General features: G+C 39.6%; 1 protein-coding gene across 1 annotated transcript in view; it reads left to right on the top strand.

Moving 5' to 3' along the window:
- Positions 1 to 24193, top strand: part of ARHGAP24 (Rho GTPase activating protein 24) — a 211085-nt gene that overhangs the window by 12998 nt on the left and 173894 nt on the right. Inside the window, exon 2 of the mRNA XM_061992535.1 lies at positions 22526 to 22725. Within this exon, the coding sequence (XP_061848519.1) occupies positions 22546 to 22725 (180 nt within the window). The 5' untranslated portion in view covers positions 22526 to 22545. The remainder of the gene's footprint in view (positions 1 to 22525; positions 22726 to 24193) is intronic.

Here is a 24193-nt window from a genome sequence, read left to right as displayed (position 1 = left end):
GGGTGAGGGGAAATATTAAAGTAGCTGTTTTGATGGTGCTTTTTCACTACCTGAAAGTAACTGTTTTGCTGGCTCCCATGTGGCTTCAGAAGCTAATCTTAATGAATCAGGAGTCCTGTCCTGTCCTGCTTGTTGTGTATGGATAGTTGTAAAATAATAATTTAATCCCTAGCCATAGAAATATTTTATGTATGTTATAAGGTGTGCCATGGCAAAAATATAATTGACAACAGACATGTTCATAGTAGGACCCTCATTATTTTTACTATGATGATTCAGTGTTCTAATGAGCCAACTATTCATTGATTTCTGGTAACTTTACTGTTTTTTAAGAATTTACTAGGTTTTAGCATAGATGTTGCAAAATATTCTGATCACTTGCTGTGATGGTTGACTATGGATTTGGTCAGCTGTCATTAGTAAGCTTTGCCACATTTAGAAATGGTTGTTGACTCTGCCAATTGCAGTAGTCTATAGGTCTTTGTGTGGGACTAGCCATGTTAGTCCTTTCAAATGCTGCCTTCTGCCAGGTGTAATGGGAGAGGGAGGGTGCAGGGTGCAGCTGAGATCATGACTGTAAAACTCAGAGTTTGGCATGGTTTCTTATGCACAGTACTTAAAGTACTTTGTGATTGACTATCAAGTCAATCTTCTCTTCTTCTCTTGTTTAATATGTGCTGAAATTCCATGTGTACCTTTTGTGCTCCTGCTGTCAACCTGGGCTCACAAAACTCAGTGCTCTTGACTGACACCAGGAGAGGGCTAAAGCAGATATTTAAGTGTGCCCCATATGGCGTGTTCAATGTCAAGACTATTTATTACATGATAAGATTAGGCCATTGTGCAGCACTGCTGTGCAATTCAGGCTCATACAGCTCCCGATACCTTTCCTTAGCAACTGGAAACTGCAGAAGAGAAGTATTGCATAGAGGTGACCCTCTGCTAAAAATAGAAATAAAATACTAAATGCTGAGACTCCCTTCAGATGTTTGCATGCTATTTGATGGTGTCACGCTTGAGACACTGCTTTAGAGATCTTCATCATAGACAATGCTATTCAGAGCACGTCTGGGCTGCAAGCTCCTGTTGTCAGTGGACGTTCAGTTTCCTCTGCCATATACCTTAGAGAGCTCAAATGTGTATACAGTGTTATGTTCCTTACTGATTCATAGCCTTAGTGTTCTTTTCATCCCTAGCTGGGTCCATTGTGAGATATGGTTTGTACATATCTTATTCAAAGTAGACTTAAGTACTCAAAAAATCCTGTGATACTTCTTGTTAAATCTTCACCTTTCTTTTATGGAAAACTTTGCCTGTGACTGAGCTTTATGAAGTTGCTGTTCTTTAATATGCATGGTGTATACCTCCCCTACATATTTATGTATTCAAAGGCAGTGTTTGTTTTTAATTTTAATTTCTCTAACTTATTAAGTCTGAGATAGAGAGTCAGATAAGAAAAAAAAAGCCCCTATATTACTTGAAGAATGTTCCCTGTCTTCAGATTTTTACTGTTAAGGTATACTCATGTAAAAGAAAAGATGGACCATTAGCCACAGTTTCTGATGAAGGAATGTTTAGTAATATAAGCAAGCTAAGGTAGTCTGGGATTTCCAGGAAGAACTGCTCTTCTGCCCATCTATTCTACATAAGCAGAATTTCTACTCTTCAGTAACAGTGACTTGCAGTGCTTACAACTGAAAGTTTTGCATGTCTTCAGCCCAGTAAATTTGAGACTAAAAAAATACAATAGATTAGATTTTGTTTTATATCCCTGGATAAGGTTTATCTTTGCCTTCATGATTCCAAGCAGTAAAGAGGTGATGTTGCCCTGTAGAATAACCAAAGGTATTAGGGAATTGCCTAGAAGCATGGAAACTAAACATCAAGTATGTGTCTCTCTGTACAGGGTTATTACTGATAGTTTCAGCCAATACGTGTTGAATATTGCTTGAGGTAAGACAGTACAGCTGAAAGGATACATGCAGACTTATGGATACTCATTTGGATAATATTAAGCATGAACCTGGTGGTAGCAAGGTCCTTTTTATGTTAGTGTCAAGTTAATGTCTGGGCTTAAAAAACAATGAGAAGCAAATCAGAGCTCTGAAAGCTGTGTGTGCTGCTGGAGGTCTGAAAAAAGTAGATCATTTTTTTTTCAATGTGCGTGTTTTTGAAAGTATGCAGAAGCATAGCTTTTTTTGTCATCTTTTATATATGACTAGCAATGCAAGGGTTAAAATCTTATTAAAAAAATGTCAAGAAATAAATCACAGAGCCTGATAGGTCTGTTAAACAAGCTCATTGGTTTGAGTATGTTTAAAAGCAAGGAGTCTTGAATGGTTCTAGTTTATAAACTTAGATGCCGAGACAGATTGCTTGGAAACTGATATGACCAAATAGTTTGTTCTGAGACTCATTGAAAGAGGAACATAAAGAAACTGTGCTTTTTGGCTAGTCTCTCATTTGCAGAATTTTTGAAGCTAATAAGGTAGGAAAAAGTAAAGTAGTGTAGAAATTGCGACATGTTCCTATAATTTCTCCCCCTTTAACAGTCCCAGTAGAATTTCACAGAGCTCTTTAGAGAGTGGTTTTAAGCTGCAACTTACTTATCGGATTTTTGATGGCAGTGGAGGTGGTAGTGCTGAAACATCTCTGCAGAAAGACTGGGTGTTTTAGCTTAAAGCTGATATGAAAATATATTACTTTTGACATACTTTTGATCAGAAAGTCAATGAATTCCAAGATAGTGTTGGTGCAACAGAAGATTTTCTATCCTGAGACTGAAGAGCACAGAGCAAAGCTACTGTTTCAAGTGATGTGAATATTTTTTTAGTATTATGGGATTTTTATTAACCCTGTTTAACATGTATATATTTATGCTATGCTATATAGTGTAATAAAATGTCAGTTCCATTGGTTTAAATGATGTTTGAAATGAAAACCAAATAATGCTTTACTATTAAGTTACCTTTCTCATTAAGGCCTTGGGTCCTCCATTGTAACATTAAAATGGTTGATTATTTTAGCCATGAGTTTTATGAAATGATAAAGGGAAGTGCAGACATTAAAAACATTTCTTATGGATAGATGTTCTGGAGACAGAATAAGCCTGTAAAGTGGGCAATAGGGAAGAAATCCTTGGTCTTAACACTCACACAGGACAGGATAGAATTGACCTAATAAACTGGTATTATTCAGACTAGGAGTTCATGGACAAGGAAGCAATGATTTTTCTTGCATGTTTTATTTCTTTGTAGATATATCAGAGCTACTTTTCCTTAGAGACCCTGAAATCAGTTCTAGATCCATTGCTACTGGTTTCTGCTAGTGGCATCTCGGCCTAAATTTGCTCTTGTGGGTGAATTACAACTTTTTTGTTTGACTTGGCAATGTTTCAACAGCTAACAAATGAAATTCAGATGTATTTGTTGCCATATCACTGTTTTTTAGCATATGTTTCCTTATAGACTGTCTAAAAGTGCTTAATTTTCTAGCTGTAATGTTTTTCTAACAATCTTTGGTCACCTATGGGTCTGTCATATGCTATGCCAGTTTACTCTGAGAAACTCTTGTAGAATTACATTGATTTGCAGGGAGATAAGTGAAGGTGGTTGCCTGAAAAATATGTAGAGTGGGGATCTACAAAACTCTGTGTTGAAAATGGATTGTGGAGTCTGGAAAACATATTGCAGAAAAAATAGCTCTTCATCCTACCTCCTTGAGAAGTGCCGTTGAATGGTTTTAAACATTGTGATTTGTGTTGTCCATACAAATGAGAAATTCAAATGGAATTATTCCTTTTGTAGAGCTAGCGGTAAAATATCTCCATGATAGAGAATCAGTAAGTACCACACCTCTCCTGGCTTTTATACCACTTCCTTTTACTCAGTGCTCAGCTGGCACTTACTCAGTGTATTTGGTTCTTTATAATAGTCATACTTTATGTCATTTAGTAACATGAATATGTACCTCTACACAGTTGTTAGACTAAGACATTTATGAAAAGGAGATATTAAATGTGATTGGTTTGCAAGTGTTTCCTTGCAAGAAAATAATCTCCATCATCCAGGAAACAGACACTTTGTCATGTTATTGATCACAAAGTTGAAGCACAACCAAGCAAAATACTGGATTTCATTTTGCTGTAGAATTCATAAAAATGCTCAATAGTTCAAGGTGTCATTTCACAAATACTCTGCACTAATTTGAGTATTTCAGTTAAACTAAGTTATTATGATCATTCTAGAGTATTTTAATGCCTTGAGAATTGTTTTAAGGGTAATGATGAACTTGAAACTGCTGCTTCATATTTAACAGAGTAGAGGGTTCTGAGAACTTCCCAGATGGGTTTAGGGTGAATTTCTTCTTGACATGTGGTGAAACTGTGGGTCATTTCCATTGACCATCTCCTGTCCCCTCTATGTGGCAATATGTTTGCAGTTTGCCATGTTTGCTTTCAGTCAGGTTCTTAAAATTTCCAGACCTTAAATAAATTTAGCAACTTCTGTGCAGAAATCTGGGAATAGCTAGATATGGATACTAATGTGCCTTCAGCACTTCTTTGACCTCCCGTCATTCAGTATGGCAAGCTACTGTAAAGGTTAATGTGTCAGCAGCTTCATAATCCATACTACTTTACCAATACAGTTTGACACACCTTTCTTTCAAAACAACTATTATCATTGGTCTTAGTACTGCTGCTGTTACTTTAAGTGTTGCTGACCATGTCTTGACATTCTGTTTGCATGAGAGATCTGGTTCATGAGCTCAAGATACATCTGCTGTACTTTTTCCCCAGGCAAAGGCTTCAATTTATATTGTGTTCAGTGTCTCCATAAACCAAATAAAAAGGGCAGAAAAAGTATCACTGAGAAAAATGCAGCACATACCAATATAACAAGAGTCAGGTAAACATGGTATAAGAAGTAAGTATAAAGTGAGTAGTGAGTTGAAAAATGTGGAATATAATTTTGTAGTTCTTATAGTTCTTTGTGTCAGTCTACAAAGTAAAAGAGGAAAACTTTCTGTAAACAAAGTAATGTAGTTCTTGGAATAAAAATTAATTGTTCACAGGTAGGAAATGTTCCATCATTAATGGTGTTTCATTCATCAGACATCCAAAAGTCTGTTCATATGCTTGACCTGTAGAGGATAGATGCTTAGTAAAAACAGTGTAAGAATGGGATGATTTCTTCACACACAGTGGAGAGAATTAGCAGTGAGGGACATTTGAGCTTAATGTGACCTCTGGTGTGATTCTCTGATCATGCAGACCTCAAAATGTGGGAAATCTGAAACAAACATCAGTAGCCAAAAGATTTCTCAGTATTGCTAAACAGTAAACTAAGTGTGTTTTCAGAATATACATTTTGTGTTTATTTATAGGGTCCTCATGAATAGTTTTGAGTTTATGGAAGAGTATGTCATCAGGATGATGAAGGTGTTCAAATACTATTCAGAGCAATTTTTTTAGTACAAATTTGAATGAAGGTGTAGAGCATGGAAAAAAATGAACTGTGCCAAATAGTGTACATATATTTCTGGCTCTGAAGAAGTGATTTATTAGAAGAGCAGTCCTTACTGAACACTTAAAGGATTTTGCTGGACAGTAGAAAGGTGGTGCTTGTGTTTGTTCTCTAAAGAAGGGACTATTTACTCAGGCATACTGTGGGAAGGTAACTTTGATGGTTTATATTCCTGCTATGGATATTGCTGATGCACATCCTGAGCCACTGATTTGCTTGCCTTAGCTAGCTGATGTTTATCATCTTCCCCCTTAAGTTGTTTTTCTTCTTGATGTTTGCATTCTTCAAACATTTGTGGAATGTTTTGCATGCTTTTCTTGGCTATCATGGTGGCAGTCCAACCAAATGCTCATCTTTGTATCTCTGCTTTGAATGTTTTCCAAGTTTTCTTTGTTGTTTCCAGTGGGAAAAAATCAAACTCAGTAAACAAGTTGATGATATGTTGATATGATGTATTATTTTTCATATTGAAGTGGAAAGCAAGTTTACAAATAACTTGTTATATATTACCACTGTTAGAGAGCTATAGTGAAGAGATATCTGTTTACTGTATATTCCTCGCAGGCTCGTCTTATCAGAGAAAGTAAATTATATTTTTCAAATGTGAATATTTCAAGAAATAGGCCAGAGTTGCAGTGTTGTCTTTATTCCTTTTTTCATCAAATACAATTCTTAGAATTCCTCATGAGGATCAAATATTCTTATAAATCTTAAAGGCAGATTTCTATCCAAGAGCAACCATTTCACTGACTGAGGAAGATAAAATCCAGAATAGCTTTGAAAAAGTTTGAGTTTTGTAGATTGTTCCATCAACTCCACTATCAAAACTCTTTTTTTTTTTTTTTTTTTTTTTGTCAGGTATGCTAGGAAAGTTTGCAAAGGTTTTACTTTGCAGTTTTAAACTTTAAATACTTCCTTGGGAAAAGGTTTGTCAGAGGGCTGTTTGTATGGTAGGTTATTATGAAAATCTGAACCATGAGGTAAACAATGATAGGATGCTCCCCAAGTCTCAGACATGAGACATCCTTTGAAATAACCCAGATTCCTCAGCATTCTCTCAGGAAATGTCACAGTGCTGCAAGAGAGGCTTATGTCCCTTCCTTACAGCAAATATGAAGTAATGTTCCCCAGTGAACCATAATAAAGATGATAAAGTAGCTTTGTTCTGGAAGACTGTTGAAAACTATTTCTCTTAGAAATGGTTTTGTTTTTTTCATTCCATCATGTGCTATTGTGCTTATCGTGGGCTTTTTGATTTTGACAGCAGAAAAGTTTCCTTTCTGTGGGTTTTTTTGTCTTTCGAAATTGCAATGCAAATAATATGGGATTAGAGTTTAGCACATCTAACACATATTTGCCAGTGAGAAGAACTCAAAGTGATGTTTAAAATATTTTTCTTTCATCTAGATCCAGATATGTCTAGACCTCCTTAGCCTGTCAACTGTGGTGACAACCTATTTTTCCTCTTTTCCTTTCACTTTGTATTCTTCACAAACAAGTAATTCCAAGGACAGTGTTTTAGTCCTCTGAGTAAAGTGTGTTTCAGGGAGTGATCAGGTTCCCCTCAGCATCTGTTCTGAATTGAAATTGTTCTGTCTGCACAGAGGAGCTATTGTTAAATGTGTGTGCGTGTCCAAGAATTGTGCAACACTCCAATTGGGTATTGTATTGAAGAGGGCTGCTCAACAACCTCCTGAAACACTTTCCCACCAAAAAACAGTTATTGATGTATTTGTATTAGTGGGAGCTTATCACTTACAAGACTTTATTTTTCTAACTGAAATATTGCATTGTTGGATTTTGTGACCATATTGTAACCTGGTGTCCGATATAACACTCTGTGTGTTGACTTTTAAGATATTAAGATGTTTCTGAAATGATAGAGTTTCAATTAAAAGTAGGACTCAGATTCAAGATTGAGTAAGTATTTATAAAGGTGAGGACATTCTGGAGAATGTGAAGTTTCAGGTTCAGTACTGTCTGGTAGGAAGGTGGTCATAATTGCACTTTAACAATCTTAAAATGATACTATTCATCTTCTCAGAAGCTGTTGTGCATACTTGAGGTTGTACATGGATTTGACAGTAAACCATATAAAAAGTTTCATTACTAGGTATCAATTTAAAGTGATCATCAGGATAAATGCGTACTTCTTTCTTTATGTTTTTGTTCATTTAATACTCTATATTAATCTTACTTCAAATGCTATGAAAGAGCTTGCCATCTGACAATTCTATTTATTTAATTATTTGTTTTACCACCTGTATCTCATTATCCTCTAGATGCAAAGAGATAGTTGCAATGTGTTCTTCAGAGTTTGAATTGTTTCTTGTAATTTGTGTGATGGCACAAATAGCTGTAGGCCCTGGATGTGTGTCAGTGGTCAATGATATTGGTTCATTCATCCCTGTGACAAAATTAGCTTTCTTCAGGGGTGGTCTCATTATTGCTTCATCATGACTTTAGAATTGAAAAGATTATAGTCATGCCTTTTAGTCACCACCAAGGTTGTGGTTTCCAGCTCCTTTTCTGTCCTCATACTCTGTCTATGTCTTGCAGTATTAGAGGTCTGGAGCAAATATCACTTTGAGAGTTAGATGCTTTTCTTGACTACCTTTATCAGACTCCTACAAAATAGTTGGTAAATACTTCAGGTTGCAAAACCAAGTAAAAGTGAGAAATTATTACTGTACTGCTTTGTGTGATCTCTTTTCCTCTTTCTGTGCATAGTTTTTCATGAAAACTCCTTCACAAAATACTCCAAAGAGAACCTCTGTTGCATCGTTTTCTGCAAAGATTCATGTACCCGTGACTATCAGTGGGTGCTATCAGTCTTGTTACAGGACCTGCAAATTAAAACACCTTCTTGGTACCAGATAGGTATTTTTTTTGTTTCCAAAAATTTGCATCTTATCTCATTACCCTTCTTGGGAAAAATTAACTATTTAGTATGGACAGGAACATTTTCTTACACTGTTCTTTACAATCTACAGGCCTGTTTAGGAAGAGGAGGGACAGTAGGTAGATTGGTTTTGGCTTCTCTGGCGCTTAAGAGGGGCAGGTGGCATTTTTCATGACTGCCTTTCCCTACCTCCCTTATATTTCTCAGCAGATATACCAGCTGTAGAGCTGTTAAAGGTTCAACCCAGCTGTGTCAGTGTTATTCTTGGATCATCTTTATGGGTGTTTGTGCAGGAAAAGCTGTGTGATTGAGCTGGAGAAGAGTAGTAGCAACTAAATCATTACCTAGTAAATTCCTGGGAACACAAATGTTTGTCCCAAAATATTTAAAAAGGGACCGGTCATTTGTCAATTTTGAGCAGAAGAAAGTAAATTAAGGTAAATTTACAAAAAAGTATTGTTTAAGGAGGAGGAAGGGGGAAAGGAGATGGTTTAAAATCAGCAGTTTTAACACATGCACACACACATGCATGTGTGCACACGCTCTTTTCTTTTTTGGATACAGAAATTGAACTCGGGTCTCCTTCCCATTCATTCTCAATTGTTCAACAAGTTTTCAAGAACCTATATGTTATTATAAGACTTTTTTTTTTTCAATTTGCTTACTGAGTAACAGTAAAGACATCTCAGATTTTTTTTTTTAAAAAGTGAAACTACTTACTGGATCTTGTTCCATTCTGCCAAAAGAATACATTGGTTTGTGTCATCCTTAGGTATAACTTTGGTGCAGTCTAATCTGGTAAAAATGAAATAAAAGTAGCTCTCTTTGGTGAATTAGCTCTACATATCTTACACTTAGCTTTAAAACGGACTGTATTCTTCAGCCAGTCACATAAATCAATACTTTGTAAAATAGGGCTGTACAGGATTTTGGATTATAAGATGCTGAAAAGAATCTCATCTGCTCAGTTTTGGTGAAAGATTAGCCAGATCCTTGCCAGACCACAAGGTAATGATCAAGGCACCTGCTCTGCAACGTCCCTAAGTACGAAATTCATAGAGTCATAGAATGGCAGGGGTTGGAAAGGACCTTTAGAGATTATTCAGTCCAACCTCCCTGCAGAAGCAGGTCCACCTAGATCATGTCACACAGGAACGTGTATAGGTGGGTCTTTAAGACCTCCAAGGAAGGAGACTCCACAACCCCTCTGGGCAGCCTGTTCCAGTGCTCTGTCACTCTCATAGTAAAATATTTTTTTCTTATGTTTAAATGGAACTTTTTGTATTCCAGCTTCAACCCATTACCCCTTTGTCCTGTTGCTAGATACAAGAGAAAAAAGGGATGCTTCAACCTCATGACATCCACCATTTATATACTTATAAATATTAACGAGATTCCCCCTCAGTCTCCTCTTCTCCAGCCCCAGTTCCTGCACACTTTCCTCATAAGGAAGGTGCTCCAGTCCCCTAATCATCTTGGTGGCCCTGCACTGGACTCAGTTCCCAGTCCCAAAGTTCTTTATGTTTTCTAGAAAAACAAATTGTTTTTTCAATGTCATTCATTATTTGCATTGGCTAATCTTTTTTTTTTTTTTTAAAAAAAAAGGTTAATTATATTTTGCTATTCATAATGGTTGAAATGTCTTAAGAATTATTGTGTCTTTTGGAAGATAAGTTGAAAAATGTTAATCCATCTGTATCTGCCATAATTAAACTTGTTTTCTAAATTTAGTTGAGTGATGAATCAAGCTAATGTAAAACAAGACAACTTCGAGCAAAACTTTCTTCCTATGGGATTGATATCTAGACATTACACCTATCAACTTGGAAGAACAGACTTAGCTTTCAAATTATTATCTTATCAGGAGCAGATGAAAAAGACATTGGTTGACAGACAAATGAACATGAGCCAGCAGTGTGCACAGGTGGCCAAGCAGACCAATGGCATCCTGGCCTGTATCAGAAGAGTGTTTTCAGCAGGAGAAGTGGTCACTCCACTGTACTTTGCTTTGGTGAGGCCATACCTCAAATACTGTATCCAGTTTTGGGCCCCTCTACAAGAAGGATATTGAAGTGCTGGAAAGGATACCGAGGCAGGCTACCAAGCTAGTAAAGAATTTGGAGCACATTTCATATGAGAAATGACTGAGGAAGCTGGGGCTGTTCAACCTGGAGAAAAGACAGTTGAGACCTTATTCCTCTCTACAACTACCTGAAAGGAAGTCTTAGCGAGGTGGGAGTCAGTCTGTTCTCCCTAGTAAGAAGTGACAGAACAAGAGGAAAGGGCCTCAAGTTGTACCAGGGGAGGTTCAGCCTGGATATGAGGAGGAATTTCTATACTGAAGAGGTTGCCAGGTGTTGGAATGGCCTACTCAGGGAGGTGATGGAGTCACCATCCTTGGAGGTGTTTGAGACAGGTGGATATTGTACTTGGGTAAATTATCAAGTAGCTGATAGGGCTAGGACAAAGGCTTGAACTCAATGATCTTAATGGTCTCTTCCAACTGAAACAATTCTGTGATTCTGTGATTTTAAGGAAGGAACTTCTTGAATTTGTGAGGCACTGATTTAAACTGTTGGTTTTCTGCATTGATAAACCACATTGCTTTTAAAATGCAGTATGCTGTTGGTACAGGGTATAGATAACCTGAAGGTTACAAGTAAAGAAAAAAAATTATAACCTTTCCTTCTTCCTAATAATAAATAGATTTAAAATTACTATTTTGACATCTACTGTATATATTAATATATAACTATATATTATATTAAAAAAATTTCTATGAAGGAACTTGATTTTGTTCTCTTTTCCTTAAACTATAGCCACCAAAAAAGAAAGGAAAGATAAGCTTACATACACCTTACTCAGGGCTCCTGAAACTCCTGGAACAATATCTTCATCAAAGATCTGGATGAGGTGACAGAGTGTACCCTCAGCAAGTTGGCTGATGACACCAAACTGGGAGGACTGGCTGATTCCCCAGAAGGCTGTGCTGCCATTCAGAGGGATCTCGACCAGCTTGAGAGTTGGGCAGAGAGGAACCTCATGAGGTTCAACAAGGACAAGTGCAGAGTCCTGCATCTGGGAAGGAACAACCCCCTGCACCAGTACAGGCTAGGAGTTGAACTGCTGAAGAGCAGCTCTGCAGAGAGAGACCTGGGAGTCCTGATTGATAATAAGCTAAATATGAGCCAGTAATGTGCCCTCATGGCCAAGAAGGCCAATGGCATCCTGGGACGCATCAAGAAGAGTGTGGCCAGCAGGTCAAGGGAGGTTCTTCTCCCTCTCTACTCTGCCCTGGTAAGTACTGTGGAGTACTCTGGAGTACTGTGTCCAGTTCTGGGCTCCTCAGCTCAAGAGGGAAGTGCTGGAGAGAGTCCAGCGCAGGGCTACCAAGATGATCAGGGGAATGGAACATCTTTCATATGAGGAAAGGCTGCAGGAACTGGGGCTGTTTAGTCTGGAGAAGAGGAAATTGAGGGGAGATCTTATTAACATTTATAAATATCTAAAGGGTGGATGTCAGGAGGTTGGGACATTCCTTTTTTCTATAGTAGATAGTAAGACAACAAGGGGTAATGGGATGAAGCTGGAACACAAAAAGTTCCACTTAAACATAAGAAAATACTATTTTACTGTGAGGGTGACAGAGCAGTGGAACAGACTGCCCAGAGGGGTTGTGGAGTCTCCTTCCTTGGAGGTCTTCAAGACCCACCTGGAAATGTTCCTATGTGACCTTATCTAGGTGACCCTGCTTCTGCAGGGGGGTTGGACTAGATGATCTCTAAAGGTCCTTTCCAACCCCTACCATTCTATGATTCTATGAGCAGCAAAACTACAGGAACATGAAGATGAATTGATTTTTAGGTAAAGCTTTAAACTGAATATGGTAACTATCATCTAGATAATGCATGAAATGCAAGAAAGAAAGAGATTAATAATATGAGTAGAAATTCTTGCAAAATAGCACTTAGAAATCCTAACATCTCTCTTTATGAGGACAATAGTGTATAGAAGGTACAGTTGATACCTGTGAAGAGCTACATTTCATTATATTTCTGTTACCGTTCCCTATCTTTTTGTCTATTTCAGTCCTGGATTAGTGTGTGAAATACATCAGTGCAATTCTATTTCTGTCTTTTTAAAATGTGGATCCTTCTTCATACCATTTGATTTGTGATCAAGCTTCCTTGATTTTTATTGTTATAGGCATTGCATAATAAGTACATCCCTCCCAGCTCTATGGTGAGTTTATTAGGCTAGGAAAGCCCTGTTCATTCTGACGTAGAACTGTTATTCCACATGTTGGAAGGCCTTTCTGTTGTTTTTCCTGCTTTGCTTGATTATTCTGTGTTGTTTATTGACTAATATCAGCTGGCTGATTGTACATATCACAGATCTGTTTTGGCCTCTCATGCCATGATGACAATAGAGCCATTAGCTCAACAAAATGAGCAGATCAGCCCCGTGATCCTAGTCCTCAAACCACGTCTGCTTGGCAAGTTGATGATTGCTGTCTTCTTTTAGCTTGTATCTGTAATATCTGTGTGAAAGTGATTACTTTCTCTTGTCCTGTGATTTATTCCTTCAGATGACATGCTGCAAATGGAAATAAGTTTTATTCTGTAATGATTGAAGATGTAATTTGGAGGGAGGCAGCAGGTGGGGTTGGGGCTAGCATAGTGGTGTTAGCTAGCTGAGCAAACCAGTAGGTAATTTATAGAGTCTGTCTTGACATTAGGAGTGTAATACTATATAACTTGGTCTTCAAACTTCTTGATGTGTTTGCATGATTGATGGTTTTTGGCAACTGCCCAAGAAACTAATTTCATTCAAGAGTTATCCTAATCTATTCTTTTCCTTGTTTGTTTAATACTGTCAGAAAATTTTTGAAATATGAAAAAAGAAATTGAAATGTAATAAGTAACTTCTGTCACCACAGAAAGCAGGTGTATGTTTTGGACATAAGTTGGCATTTTTTTCAGAGCTAGTGCTGAAAACATTTCAGAATTAAGCACTATGTGTTGTAAGCATAGGTATGAAGAACAGGAGGCCTGTGTTAGTGAGTAAGAAACATATTTTATTTAATGTATGTCATGGTTTAGCAAGGAGCCGCTTTTGCTCAGTAACAGGGGGAGGGGGTTGCAGTGAAGACCTGGTAAAGAGTTTTTGGACTCTCCCCCAGCTCCTGGGTTCACACCCACCTCTGGCCTGGCTGGGCCAATCTGGTGCCTCTGCCATCAGTATTTAGGGACAGGAATTTGAAGTGCTGGCAGGAGGTGTAAGAGTGATACAAGATGGAGGCGACCACGCTGACCCCACAGTCAGAGGAGGAGGAAGAAAGGATGAGCACCAGGCCAGAGACCCTACTGCAAGCTGTGGTAAGAATGCAGGCTGTACCCCTGCACCCATGGCAGGACTGAGAGCCACCACCAGCTCCGTATGAGTGAGCCTGGACAGGCGACGGACTGTGTGGGGAGACTGCCATGGCGCAGGCCGTGCTGGAGAGCCTGCGCGCCTCAGAGCAGACCCATACAAAAGGCAGAGAGGAGCTGCAGCCTTTGGGATAAATGCGTGTCAGAGCAGCCTGTGCAGGGCTGCCATGTGTGAGAGTTACCCCATGGACTTGCAGGGAGGACTGGTGCGGAGCCCACCTGCCCTGAGGAGAGACAAAGAAGCTAAGAAGGAATACACTGATTGAAACCCCCACTCCCTGCCCCCCTGGGCCTTCACGGGGGGGGGGGGGGGGGGGGGGGGGGGGGGGGGTTGGAGGAGGTAAAAACACCTCAGGGATCAGGGCCCTGAGCCTGGGAAGAGCGGAGGAGTGGGGAGGTGGTGATCTTAAAGGGCTGGTCAGACTCTTCATTGTTGTACCACTCTGTGTTGTTTTATTTTGGTTATGTTTTGGGGATTTATGGTTATGTTTTAGTTGGTGTTGGGTTAAACTATTTTCTGTTTTCTTCCCCAAGCGGAGTAGCCTGGTCTGTTTTGTCCTGGACCTTAAGTGGCAATTAAGCTCTCCGTGCCCTTTGGCCATTCTCAGGTCTTTGGTACTTGAGGCTAATCGTGGTCTTTTGTTCCCTGATGGGCCTAAACCACCACAATGTAGTGCTGTATTTTTCTGGTAGTGCTATGGAGATGACCCATATCCAGGTCCGTAAATATTTGTGACTTATGCTGTAGTGCATGAGCTCAGTTTAAATGAGTGGTAACCCTGAAGTAAATTCTACACATTCAGGTTTGTAAATAGAGATGCCCCAACAATGAGGGTTTCTTTCCCCTTTGACACAAAACCTAGAGAAATCTGTTAATGGTTTCATATTTCAAGATATACAGTAGTTGTGGGCTTGTAAAATCACAGCCATTTAAATGGGAAGAGAAAAAAAATCAAGAAAACGACAGTAGAGAGCAATGATGTCCATATAGAAAGGATGGGCTATTTTGGGGGGCAAGGCTTCTCTGTTGCTTTAACTACAGTACTTTGAAATACTGAGGCCCTGTAACTGTAAGTGATAATCTCCTTTTCCTTGGGCATGCTAATATTCTGCTCTGCAGAAAGTGACTTACATAAAACACAGACTGGCCCTACTGCAAAGGGAGTTAATAAGAGAAGGTAGAACTTTCTGTTTTGTTCTTAACATTGTTATGCTGATAATGAGCTCTGATGTTCACAACAGGAGGAATTTATATTCTAAGGATAACTTGCCTCTCTTAAAGTAGATGCTGAATAAATTAAACTATGGAAACATGAATATGCTTAGTTGGCACAGATTCAAAATGGCTGCAGATTCAAGACTTGCCATCTTTGGATTGTTTCTCTTCTGCTTTTGCAGCTCTTAGTCCTAGTTAGTGCAACTCTGTCTTTTTTTGATATTTAAAACCTGGAGAGTGCCTGGTATTGCTTTGTTACTAGCTGGTGCTTTTTTTTTTTTTTAAGTAAACAAAGAGAAGCGTTTACTTTAAGTTTGGTGTAGATAAATAACATGTGCATGTCTCGTTTCTGAATCATTTACTGTCATTAATAATAGAACTTACTTTTAAGTATTTTTTGGGGGTTTTTTTTTTTGGGTTTTTTTTTTTTTGGAGCAATGTCAGAAAAAGATGTTTATGTGGTTTTAGCTAGCTTTAAGGTCAATGAAGATAACCAGTTAAGTACTCTGCAGTTTAGTTCTGCTTCCTACTTAATTCATATGTGTTGTGATTTAACCCTCCTTGGCAACTAAGCACCACACAGCTGCCTGCTCACTCTGAACCCCAGTGGAATGTGGAAGAGAACTGGAAAAGTGAGAAAACTCATGGGTTGAGTTAAAGACAGTTCAATAGGTAAAGCAAAAACCATGCACACAAGCAATGCAAAACCAGGAATTCATTCACCGCTTCCCATGGGCAGGCAGGTGTTCAGCCATCTCTAGGATGTGTAATGGTTACTTGGGAAGACAAATGACATCACAAATGTCTTACCCTTCCTTCCTCTTTCACCAGCTTTATATGCCAAGCGTTGTGGTATGGGATATCCTTTGGGTCAGCTGTCCTGGCTGTGTCCCCTCCCAGCTTCTTGTGCCACCCACCAGCCCATTTGCTGGTAGGTTGGTGTGAGAAGCAGAAAAGGCCTTGATTGTGTAAGTGCTACTCTATTATCTACACTGTTTTACAGCACAAATTCAGAACATAATCCCATACTAGTTATTATGAAGAAAATTAGCTCTATCCCAGCCAAAACCAACACAATATAGCAGACAAGCTTGAAGAGGAAGGCTACCTGCTGTGGCAGCATGTAGTTACTCTGTTGTGCAGATTTCAAGACTGTGGGTACAATATAGCAGAGAGTTGCATTTTTGCCTTTAATGTTTCCTTTAGTACAAGCTGGAAAAGTAGGCATTAGCAACCATGCACAGATTAACCTTTTAAAGGATAAGTACCACATGAATTTATACCATTCCTCCATATGAATTAATTTCAGAGTTAAGGGGTAATGTCTTGGTGCTGGCTTAGAAATTTGGGGACAGGAGTCTGCTGAATGCTTTACTGAAAAGGGCACTGGCACAACGGCTTTATTGGTGTAGGTAGTATATCAATTTCAGAGGCATAACATACTACTGCATTCTGAAATGTGCAGAATCATTATGGTTGGAAAAGACCTTTATAATCATTGAGTCCAGCCACTAACCTAACATTGTGAAGCCCACCACTAAACCATGTGCTTCAGCACCTCAGCTACCTGGCTTTTCAATATCTCCAGGGATATTGATTCTACAACCTCCCTGGGAAGCCTGTTCCAGTGTTTAACAACTCTGTGAAAAATTTCTTCCTAATGTCCAAACTAAAACTCCCCTGCTGCAACCTGAACCCTTTTCTTTGTGTCCTATCATTCATTACTAGAGAGAAGAGACCAACACCCAGCTCACTACAGCCTTCTTTCTGATAGCTGTGTAAGAGTGATCATGTTTCCTCTCAGTCTCTTCTCCAGGCTAAATAACCCAAGTTCCCTCAGCTGCTCCTCATCAGACTTGTTCTCCTGACCCTTCACCAGCTTCATTGCCTGTCTCTGGACATGCTCCAGCACCTTAATGTCCTTCTTGTAGTGAAGGGCCTAGAACTGGACACAGTATTCGAGGTGCAGCCTCGAAGTACCAAGCGCAAGGGGACAATGAGCTCCTTGGTCCTACTGGCCATACTATTTCTGATACAAGTCAGGATACCCTTGGTCTTCTTGGCCACCTGGGCACACTATTGGCTCTTGCTCAGCTGGTTGTTAGTTAACACCCCCAGGTCCCTCTGAAGAGCTTTCCTGCCCCCAAGCAGATCTACACACCTGCTTGGCTTCATGTCGTAAGCAAACTTACTGTGAGTGCCTGGAAGGATATAGGAAGGATTGTGAACTCTATTTTTTTTTTTTTTATGCAAACTTGATTTTTAAAAAGTAAGATATTGGTTCCATAGGTACAAATTAGTGCTTTTCATGGGCAGAAGATGTAAATGTCAGCTACAAAGCAATGGTGCTTATTTTGCGCTGCTTTTTGCTGTGGAAGTACACACATCTGCTTTAAAAAATTTTTACTGTATTGTCTTCAATATTTTAACATGGAAAATTGCCAGCATGGTTAATATTTTTAAGTGTCAGCGGCAATTGCTCTTTATATAAAACATTTCTCAATAGCATTAAGACTGTATTGATTTATGTTTAAAAGTAGATCTATTTTATGTTTAGGTCTTGCTGTGGTTGGCATACAGAGAGGACACAAATCTTGGCTCTGGTGCTGAGTTTAATAGGAATGGAGGTGGATGCACCCTTGAGTGTGCCAAGTTTGAGCCTTTTTGAGCTTTTGACTTTGACTTGTGTTTATTTCAGTTGGGACATTGCCAAGAGACTCGCTGAAGCTGGTGAGTACTCACTGCTGGTGGACAGTACATGCCTACCTTTTTGATATCTATGTGCTCTTTTGGATGCATGTATAATGTGAACACGTATGCTGTTACAGTTGCTCCCAGATGTTGCACTGTCCATGAGCCTCTGGAGGGGGTGAGAAATGGAGTAGTAATTCTGAATTTCAGTACAGACATGTGCTGTAATTCTGTCAGTTCCTCTGAGACACTGAGGCAGGATGCTCCCAAGTGCATATTTCAGTGATGGTCCTTCTGGGGAACATATTTCCAGGGTGGGATGTCTAATTCAGAAGGTATTTCAGCAGAATGCGAAATGCTGCTGTTACGTGAACTTCTTTGAGCTGAAAAGGTAATACATTACATTGTACTTAACAAAGTAGAAGATAGTAATTTCACATGAAATGTTACTAGTAAATATGTAAAAAAATAAGACTTCTGTTTATCAAAGATGAACTAATGTAAGACTTAAAATAGAATTATGGTATGGATTGAGATGGGTTGGATCTTCCTTTTCTTCCACTGTGCCGTCTATGGAGGCACGCAGAAATAAAGTTCCCTCTGCTCTGAACATCTGTTTATCAGGAGAAATGTTGCCAACTAGTACTTTCTGTACTAGCCTCTTGTTGCCAGAATTGGGACTTTGCTGGGGCTGTGTTTGCTCTGAGTAAGAGACAACTTTGTAGTCCAGTGCAAGCAGCAAATACTCCTCTTCCTCCCTGCCACTCTCCAGCAACCACAAACCTTTTTTAGCAGAACCCACGTGCTCCTCTGATTTGGAAGAATTGCATCAAACTTGGCAGGAAGCTTTTGCTGCCATAGACAAACTAGAATTTGACAAACTAGAAACTGTTAACATATTTAGTGAATGTAACTTGTAATATCTTAATTCTTTTGGTCAATTTTACAAGGAATGTGGAAGACCTGAACTGCTATAAATAGGTCAATGTGGAAAATCCTGTTGTATTTTGGTTCTTAAAAGAGCATGCGATCTTCTTCCATTGTTAGGGATTCAGTGTCAGAGAGCTGCTGACATCCATACTCCGATGCCTTTTGTCATCAGTCTTTGAGAACTAAGAGTAGTGGAGATGCTGCCCAATTCTGTATTTCAAGTGAATGAGTGGTATCTGAGGAGAAACACTGCATCACTTTCTGTGCAAGGAACTGGGACAGCCCTTCCGCGTTGGTGAGGAGAATGTTAAATGCTGTTATTTGCTTTCTAGACAGACTAGTGTGATAGGCAGATGTATTTATGCCAGTAAAAAACACTGGGCTAGGGCCAACAGTGGTAGATGATGATGAGCTCTGTGGACCAGGAGATGTTGCAGAGCCAGTAAGTTAGGGAACATTTCTTGTTTTGTTTACTTTGTACTCCCAATGTCCAGACAAGCCCAGGAGAATTAGCCTACAGCCAACTCTAGACAAATAGACCACGTAACACTTGTTCATTTCTGGTTGTTACCTAAACTGGAGGCTAGCCAAATCAATAGAGTTAACTCTGGCAGCAAATACAAGTTGCATTTCCTGTTCAGAAGATAAGTTTCAGGAATATGCTCATTTACTGCTTGAAAATGCATGACTTTCTGCCTTATGTTATGAGAATGAGAGGGCTAGGAGTATGTTGATGTAATTTCACTCTTTGTCATGTGTTGTTTGCATAGTTTACACCTTACTGTTCTCTGCATAAGTGCCAGCACCGTGATATTTCTGCAATTTATTTTTCTGATCATGGTGTAAAAACAACTAGTGAAAGTGAGGCATCTGCAGAGAAGGAGATTCTACAACCTCCCTGGGCAGCCTGTTCCAGTGCTCCATCACCCTCACAGTAAAATAGCTTTTTCTTATGTTTAAATGGAACTTTTTGTGTTCCAGCTTCATCCCATTACTAGATCTGTTCCTAGATATAATAGAAAAAAAGGGATGCCCCAACCTCCTGACACCTACCATTTAGATATTTGTAAATATTAATAAGATCCTCCTTCAATCTCCTCTTCTCTGGACTTATTCTTTCCCAGATGCTTACCCTTGTTGAATTTCATTAAATTGATCCCGCTTGTTGTGGTTTGGCCCATTCACCCCACCCTTGTTAGGATGGAGGAGGCCCCAAGGAAATGGGAGTAAAAAGATAAGCAAGATTGTTGTGGATTAAGACAAGGGCAAGGAGGGCTCACTGCTAATTACAGCTCCGGGCAAAACAGACTCCAGTACTCGACTTAGAGAGGAAAGTAGGAAAGTTTATTCTACAAGAAACAGGATGGAATAAAAGCAAAAAGGGATTAGGATGATGAGAAAATTACAACCAGGATTTTAAGATCTCCTTCCCCCATCCCTCCTTTCTTCCCAGGCCCAGCTCACTGCTCCCAATATCTCTACCTCCTGCCCCCTCAACGTCTCAGGGGGGCAGGGAGTGGGGGATGTGGTCAGTCTCTCACAGATGGGCTCTACTGCTTCTGTCTTCTCAGATGAGGACAACTCCTGGCATTCTTCCCCTTCTCCAACATGGGGTTCCTCCCTCGGGACACAGTCCTTAAGAAACTTCTCTGGTGTGGGTTGTTCCCAACAACTGTGGCTTCTGCCGATACGAGGTCCCTCACACGGGACACAGTTCTTGGTGAATATCTCTGGTGTGGATTCTTTGCCACGGTTGCAGTTTCTGCAGTTACAGGGTCCCTCCTTCAGGACACAGCCTCTTCTGGGCATAAGTTTAATGAGCTGCTTTGTTGTGGATTCCTCCCCACAGTTACAGCTGTGGATATTGGGTCCCTTCCTTGGGACACGGCCTGCTCTGGCCATAGTGATAAAGGGTCCCCGCCACGGGACACGGCCTCTTCTGGCCATAGTCATTGTCCCTGGCTCAGGGCCTTTAAAGAAGTGAATTGCTGTCCCTGGTCTGGGGTCAGCTTTAGCAAAATGAGTCTCTGCCCCTGATATGGGGTCATTAGCAAAATGAGTCTCTACCACTGATGTGGGGTCTTTAAAGAAATGAAAATAAATCTCAGCTTCACTAGTTCTCTCCGTAGAATGCAGGGGAGTCTCTGCTACAGCACACCTCCTCCTCTCTTTCCTCGCTAACCTTGGAGTCCGCATGGTTGTTTCTCTCACTGTTCCTACTCCTTGCACCACCACCAGCCAGAAGAAGAAGAAGGGGCAGAAGAAGGAAGAAGATGGAAGAAGATGGAGGAAGATGGAGGAAGAAGCCTCCTCTTCTGGCTTCTTCTTAAAAAGTGATCATGTTTAATTGGCTCAGCCCCAGAACTGGGTCTGGCTTGAAGCTGGGGATAGTTGTGAGAAACTTCTTCCAGGAGCCATCTTTACAGTCCCTTCCTCCTTACCAGAAAAGGCTGTCATGTCAAACCATGACACTGCCCAACCAGTTCTCATTGAATGGCAGCACAGCCGTCTGGTGTGTCAGCCACTCCCCCACTTTAGTATCATCAGCAAACTTGCTGACAGTGCCCTCTGTTCTCTCATCAAGATCATTAATGAATATATTCCTGCTCCTATGCAAAAGATGCTAATGTAATTTTTCTAATGATAGCTGAACGTCCATTTGCAGCTCCAGATTGAAAGGAAGCAAGGTTTAATTCAGAGTTTTGGTGCAAATCATTTCCTTTTGGTGAAAATCATTTCATACAGCACATGTAAGTCTGTCCTCATTCCTGACACATTTTCATCACACATGGTGATAAGGTAGGGTATAAGTCAGTTTAATAAAGCCTGCTGTGTATGGATGAAGTCAGTTCTTGGACTTTATCCAACAATTATTAATTGCAAATAATTTCACTTATCCTGTCTTCCTCCTTCTAAAGAGCTAAAGTAACAAGTGAAAGAGATTGGATATTCAGGGATAAAGCTGCAGGTATTTCAGAAGCTGCTTGACTGCTACTTTGTTGCATTCATACTTATGAACTTGTTGAGATCTAGACTTAATAGCATGAACCTTTTGACCATGAAGGATAAGTACATGACCACATGACTGTATGTACAAAATCTATCAGAAAGATTCATGGTTAAAAAGTATAGTTTTGACAAGGCTGAAAACCACATGAAACTGTCAAGTTTAATCCCACACTTAATCTCTGGATTTGACACACCTTTGACTTGAGTTGCTGTGTCAAAACTCCACATGATGTACAAAGTGTCTGTAACAAGCATAGCTGGACATGCATCCACTTCAGTCAGGGGATTGCTTCTATGATGGGATATGCAGCCATTCATGTATTTACTGTCACAATTCTGTTAAATGGACCTTAGTAAACCAAAATGCAACTGTTTGCCCTGGAGAAGCAGAGGATTTTTAAATATTCCCTAAAAGCCTCAAGCCTGTTAGGAAATATTAAACAAGGAGTTCCAGTAGTGAGAAGCATACTGCTTTCCTTAGTCTGGCAATTTACTGTAAATTCATTCCTAGCAGAACTCACCTCAAGTGATGAACTCGATGTCTTCCTCAGTGATGCTTAAAATATCTTAAACAAACCTTTTGCCTCTTGTCTGCTTTTTAACAACTTGATTCGTTATTATTGTTATTGTCTTTTATAGGCAAGTAGTAGTCTCTCAGCTGCGAGGGTGCTTGTATGGGAATAGGCAGACAGATAGTAAACACTTTTCTAGCACACTTTTTTAATTGGGATGTTTCTTTTCCAGCTATGTTGAAAAAAACCAGGTTACTGGCTGAGTAATAGTCTGATTATTTTACTTTTTCCTCTCATTTTTTCAACAGGAGAGTTGCTCAGTCCTGGTATGGAGGAACACAATGGCTCTGCAGAGACTCCCCTGCTGAGTCAAGGGCGGCACGGTACCATTAAGTGTGGGTGGCTGCGGAAGCAAGGAGGTTTTGTCAAGACTTGGCACACACGCTGGTTTGTTCTCAAGGGTGACCAGCTTTTCTATTTCAAAGATGAGGATGAAACCAAGCCCTTGGTAAGTGAAATGAGGAGACAGCAGAGGAGATGTGGGAGAAAAATAAGTTACTGCAAGCAGGATTGTCTGGTATTTAAAGAACCATCTCTGTCACTGACTCAGTACAACTTGGAATTTTTATTACAGTGAACACAAAACCAAATCAGGCCTTGGCAGTTAGCATGTTTTCCCCATCAGGCTTGTTTCTAAGACTTCCTTTTCCAGGTCAGGTTTTTTGTTGCAGCATTTTAAAGGAAATTAAGTGTACACAAAGTTCAAGTAGCAAAAGTCAGTCAGAAGGACTTGATTGAGGCTGTATTTAAAAAGATGCTGCTTATTTTGCTGTTGTTTGAAATGTTGAGTATCCCTACTTTGTGTCTTCCCAAATAAGGAATCTGGTAAGACTGTAGCCTGAATACATTGCCATCTGTAATGTGTATTATAATATTTACAGATATCTAAATAGTGGATATCAGGAGGTTGAGGTATCATGTCTGTTGTTTCCAGTGACAGGACAAGGGGTAATGGAAAGAAGCTGGAACACAAAAAGTTCCATTTAAAAATAAGGGAAAACTATTTCACTGTGAGGATGAGGGAGCCCTGGCACAGGCTGCCCAGGGAGGATGCGTAGTCTCTTTCTCTGGAGATCTTCAAAACCTGCCTGGACACATTCCTGTGTGACCTGATCTAGGTGGACCTGCTTTTTCAAGGGTGTTGGACTAGATGATCTTTAAAGGTTCCCTCCGTCCCCTACTGTTCTCTGATTCTGTATGTGGAACAGGCTGCTGTCTGCTGCCTGATTCTCTTGTGGTGATTTAGTTCTCTTTATTGCTTATCTATTTTCCTGTTTATTTAGCTTTTTCACCAGCACGTTTTAAAACCACCTCTCTAGAGTGCCATAAGAGTAAATAAGGCTACCTCTCACATCAGGGCAGGACTAAGCCTCTGTAATAAGAGGTTAAGAGAGATCTTGTGTTAGCACCTACAGAAGCAGAATAATACTAAGTATTAATTTTTTCCTAGATGCTTGTGACTTCAGAAAAATGTCTGATATCTGTGAGTTACCTCTGTATAGCTATTAAAATATAACCACAATCATATTTCTTACGCCTACTAAATATTTTATGGTGTACCTTTATGTGGAATTTCACAAGGAGTTCTCAGAGATGTAAAGCCCATCTAATCTAGCTTCCTGTATGGAACAGGTGACGACACTTTGTCAGGCTTTACAGCTTGCTTTATGGTGCTTATGTTAAGAAAACTGTTCAATCCTGAGGTAAGAGTTCCCAAAGAAGGTTCTTATATGAGTTAATTTCTAAATATCAATTCCACAGTACTGGTAGCTGTTTGCCCTTAAAACCATCCCAGGTAATATAGGTTAATTAAATAGCATACTTCATATTTACAAATTATATGTTAGTATTACTACTTCGAATATGAAATAGCTAACAATTTCTGGAAAATCAGATGTATCCTTCCCAGCATGTAT

The sequence above is a fragment of the Colius striatus genome, chromosome 3 (assembly GCF_028858725.1).
Source record: "Colius striatus isolate bColStr4 chromosome 3, bColStr4.1.hap1, whole genome shotgun sequence".
NCBI classification, from domain to species: Eukaryota; Metazoa; Chordata; class Aves; order Coliiformes; family Coliidae; genus Colius; species Colius striatus.
The sequence above is the reverse complement of the archived record's forward strand: the minus strand, read 5'-3'. Positions and strand labels throughout refer to the sequence as shown.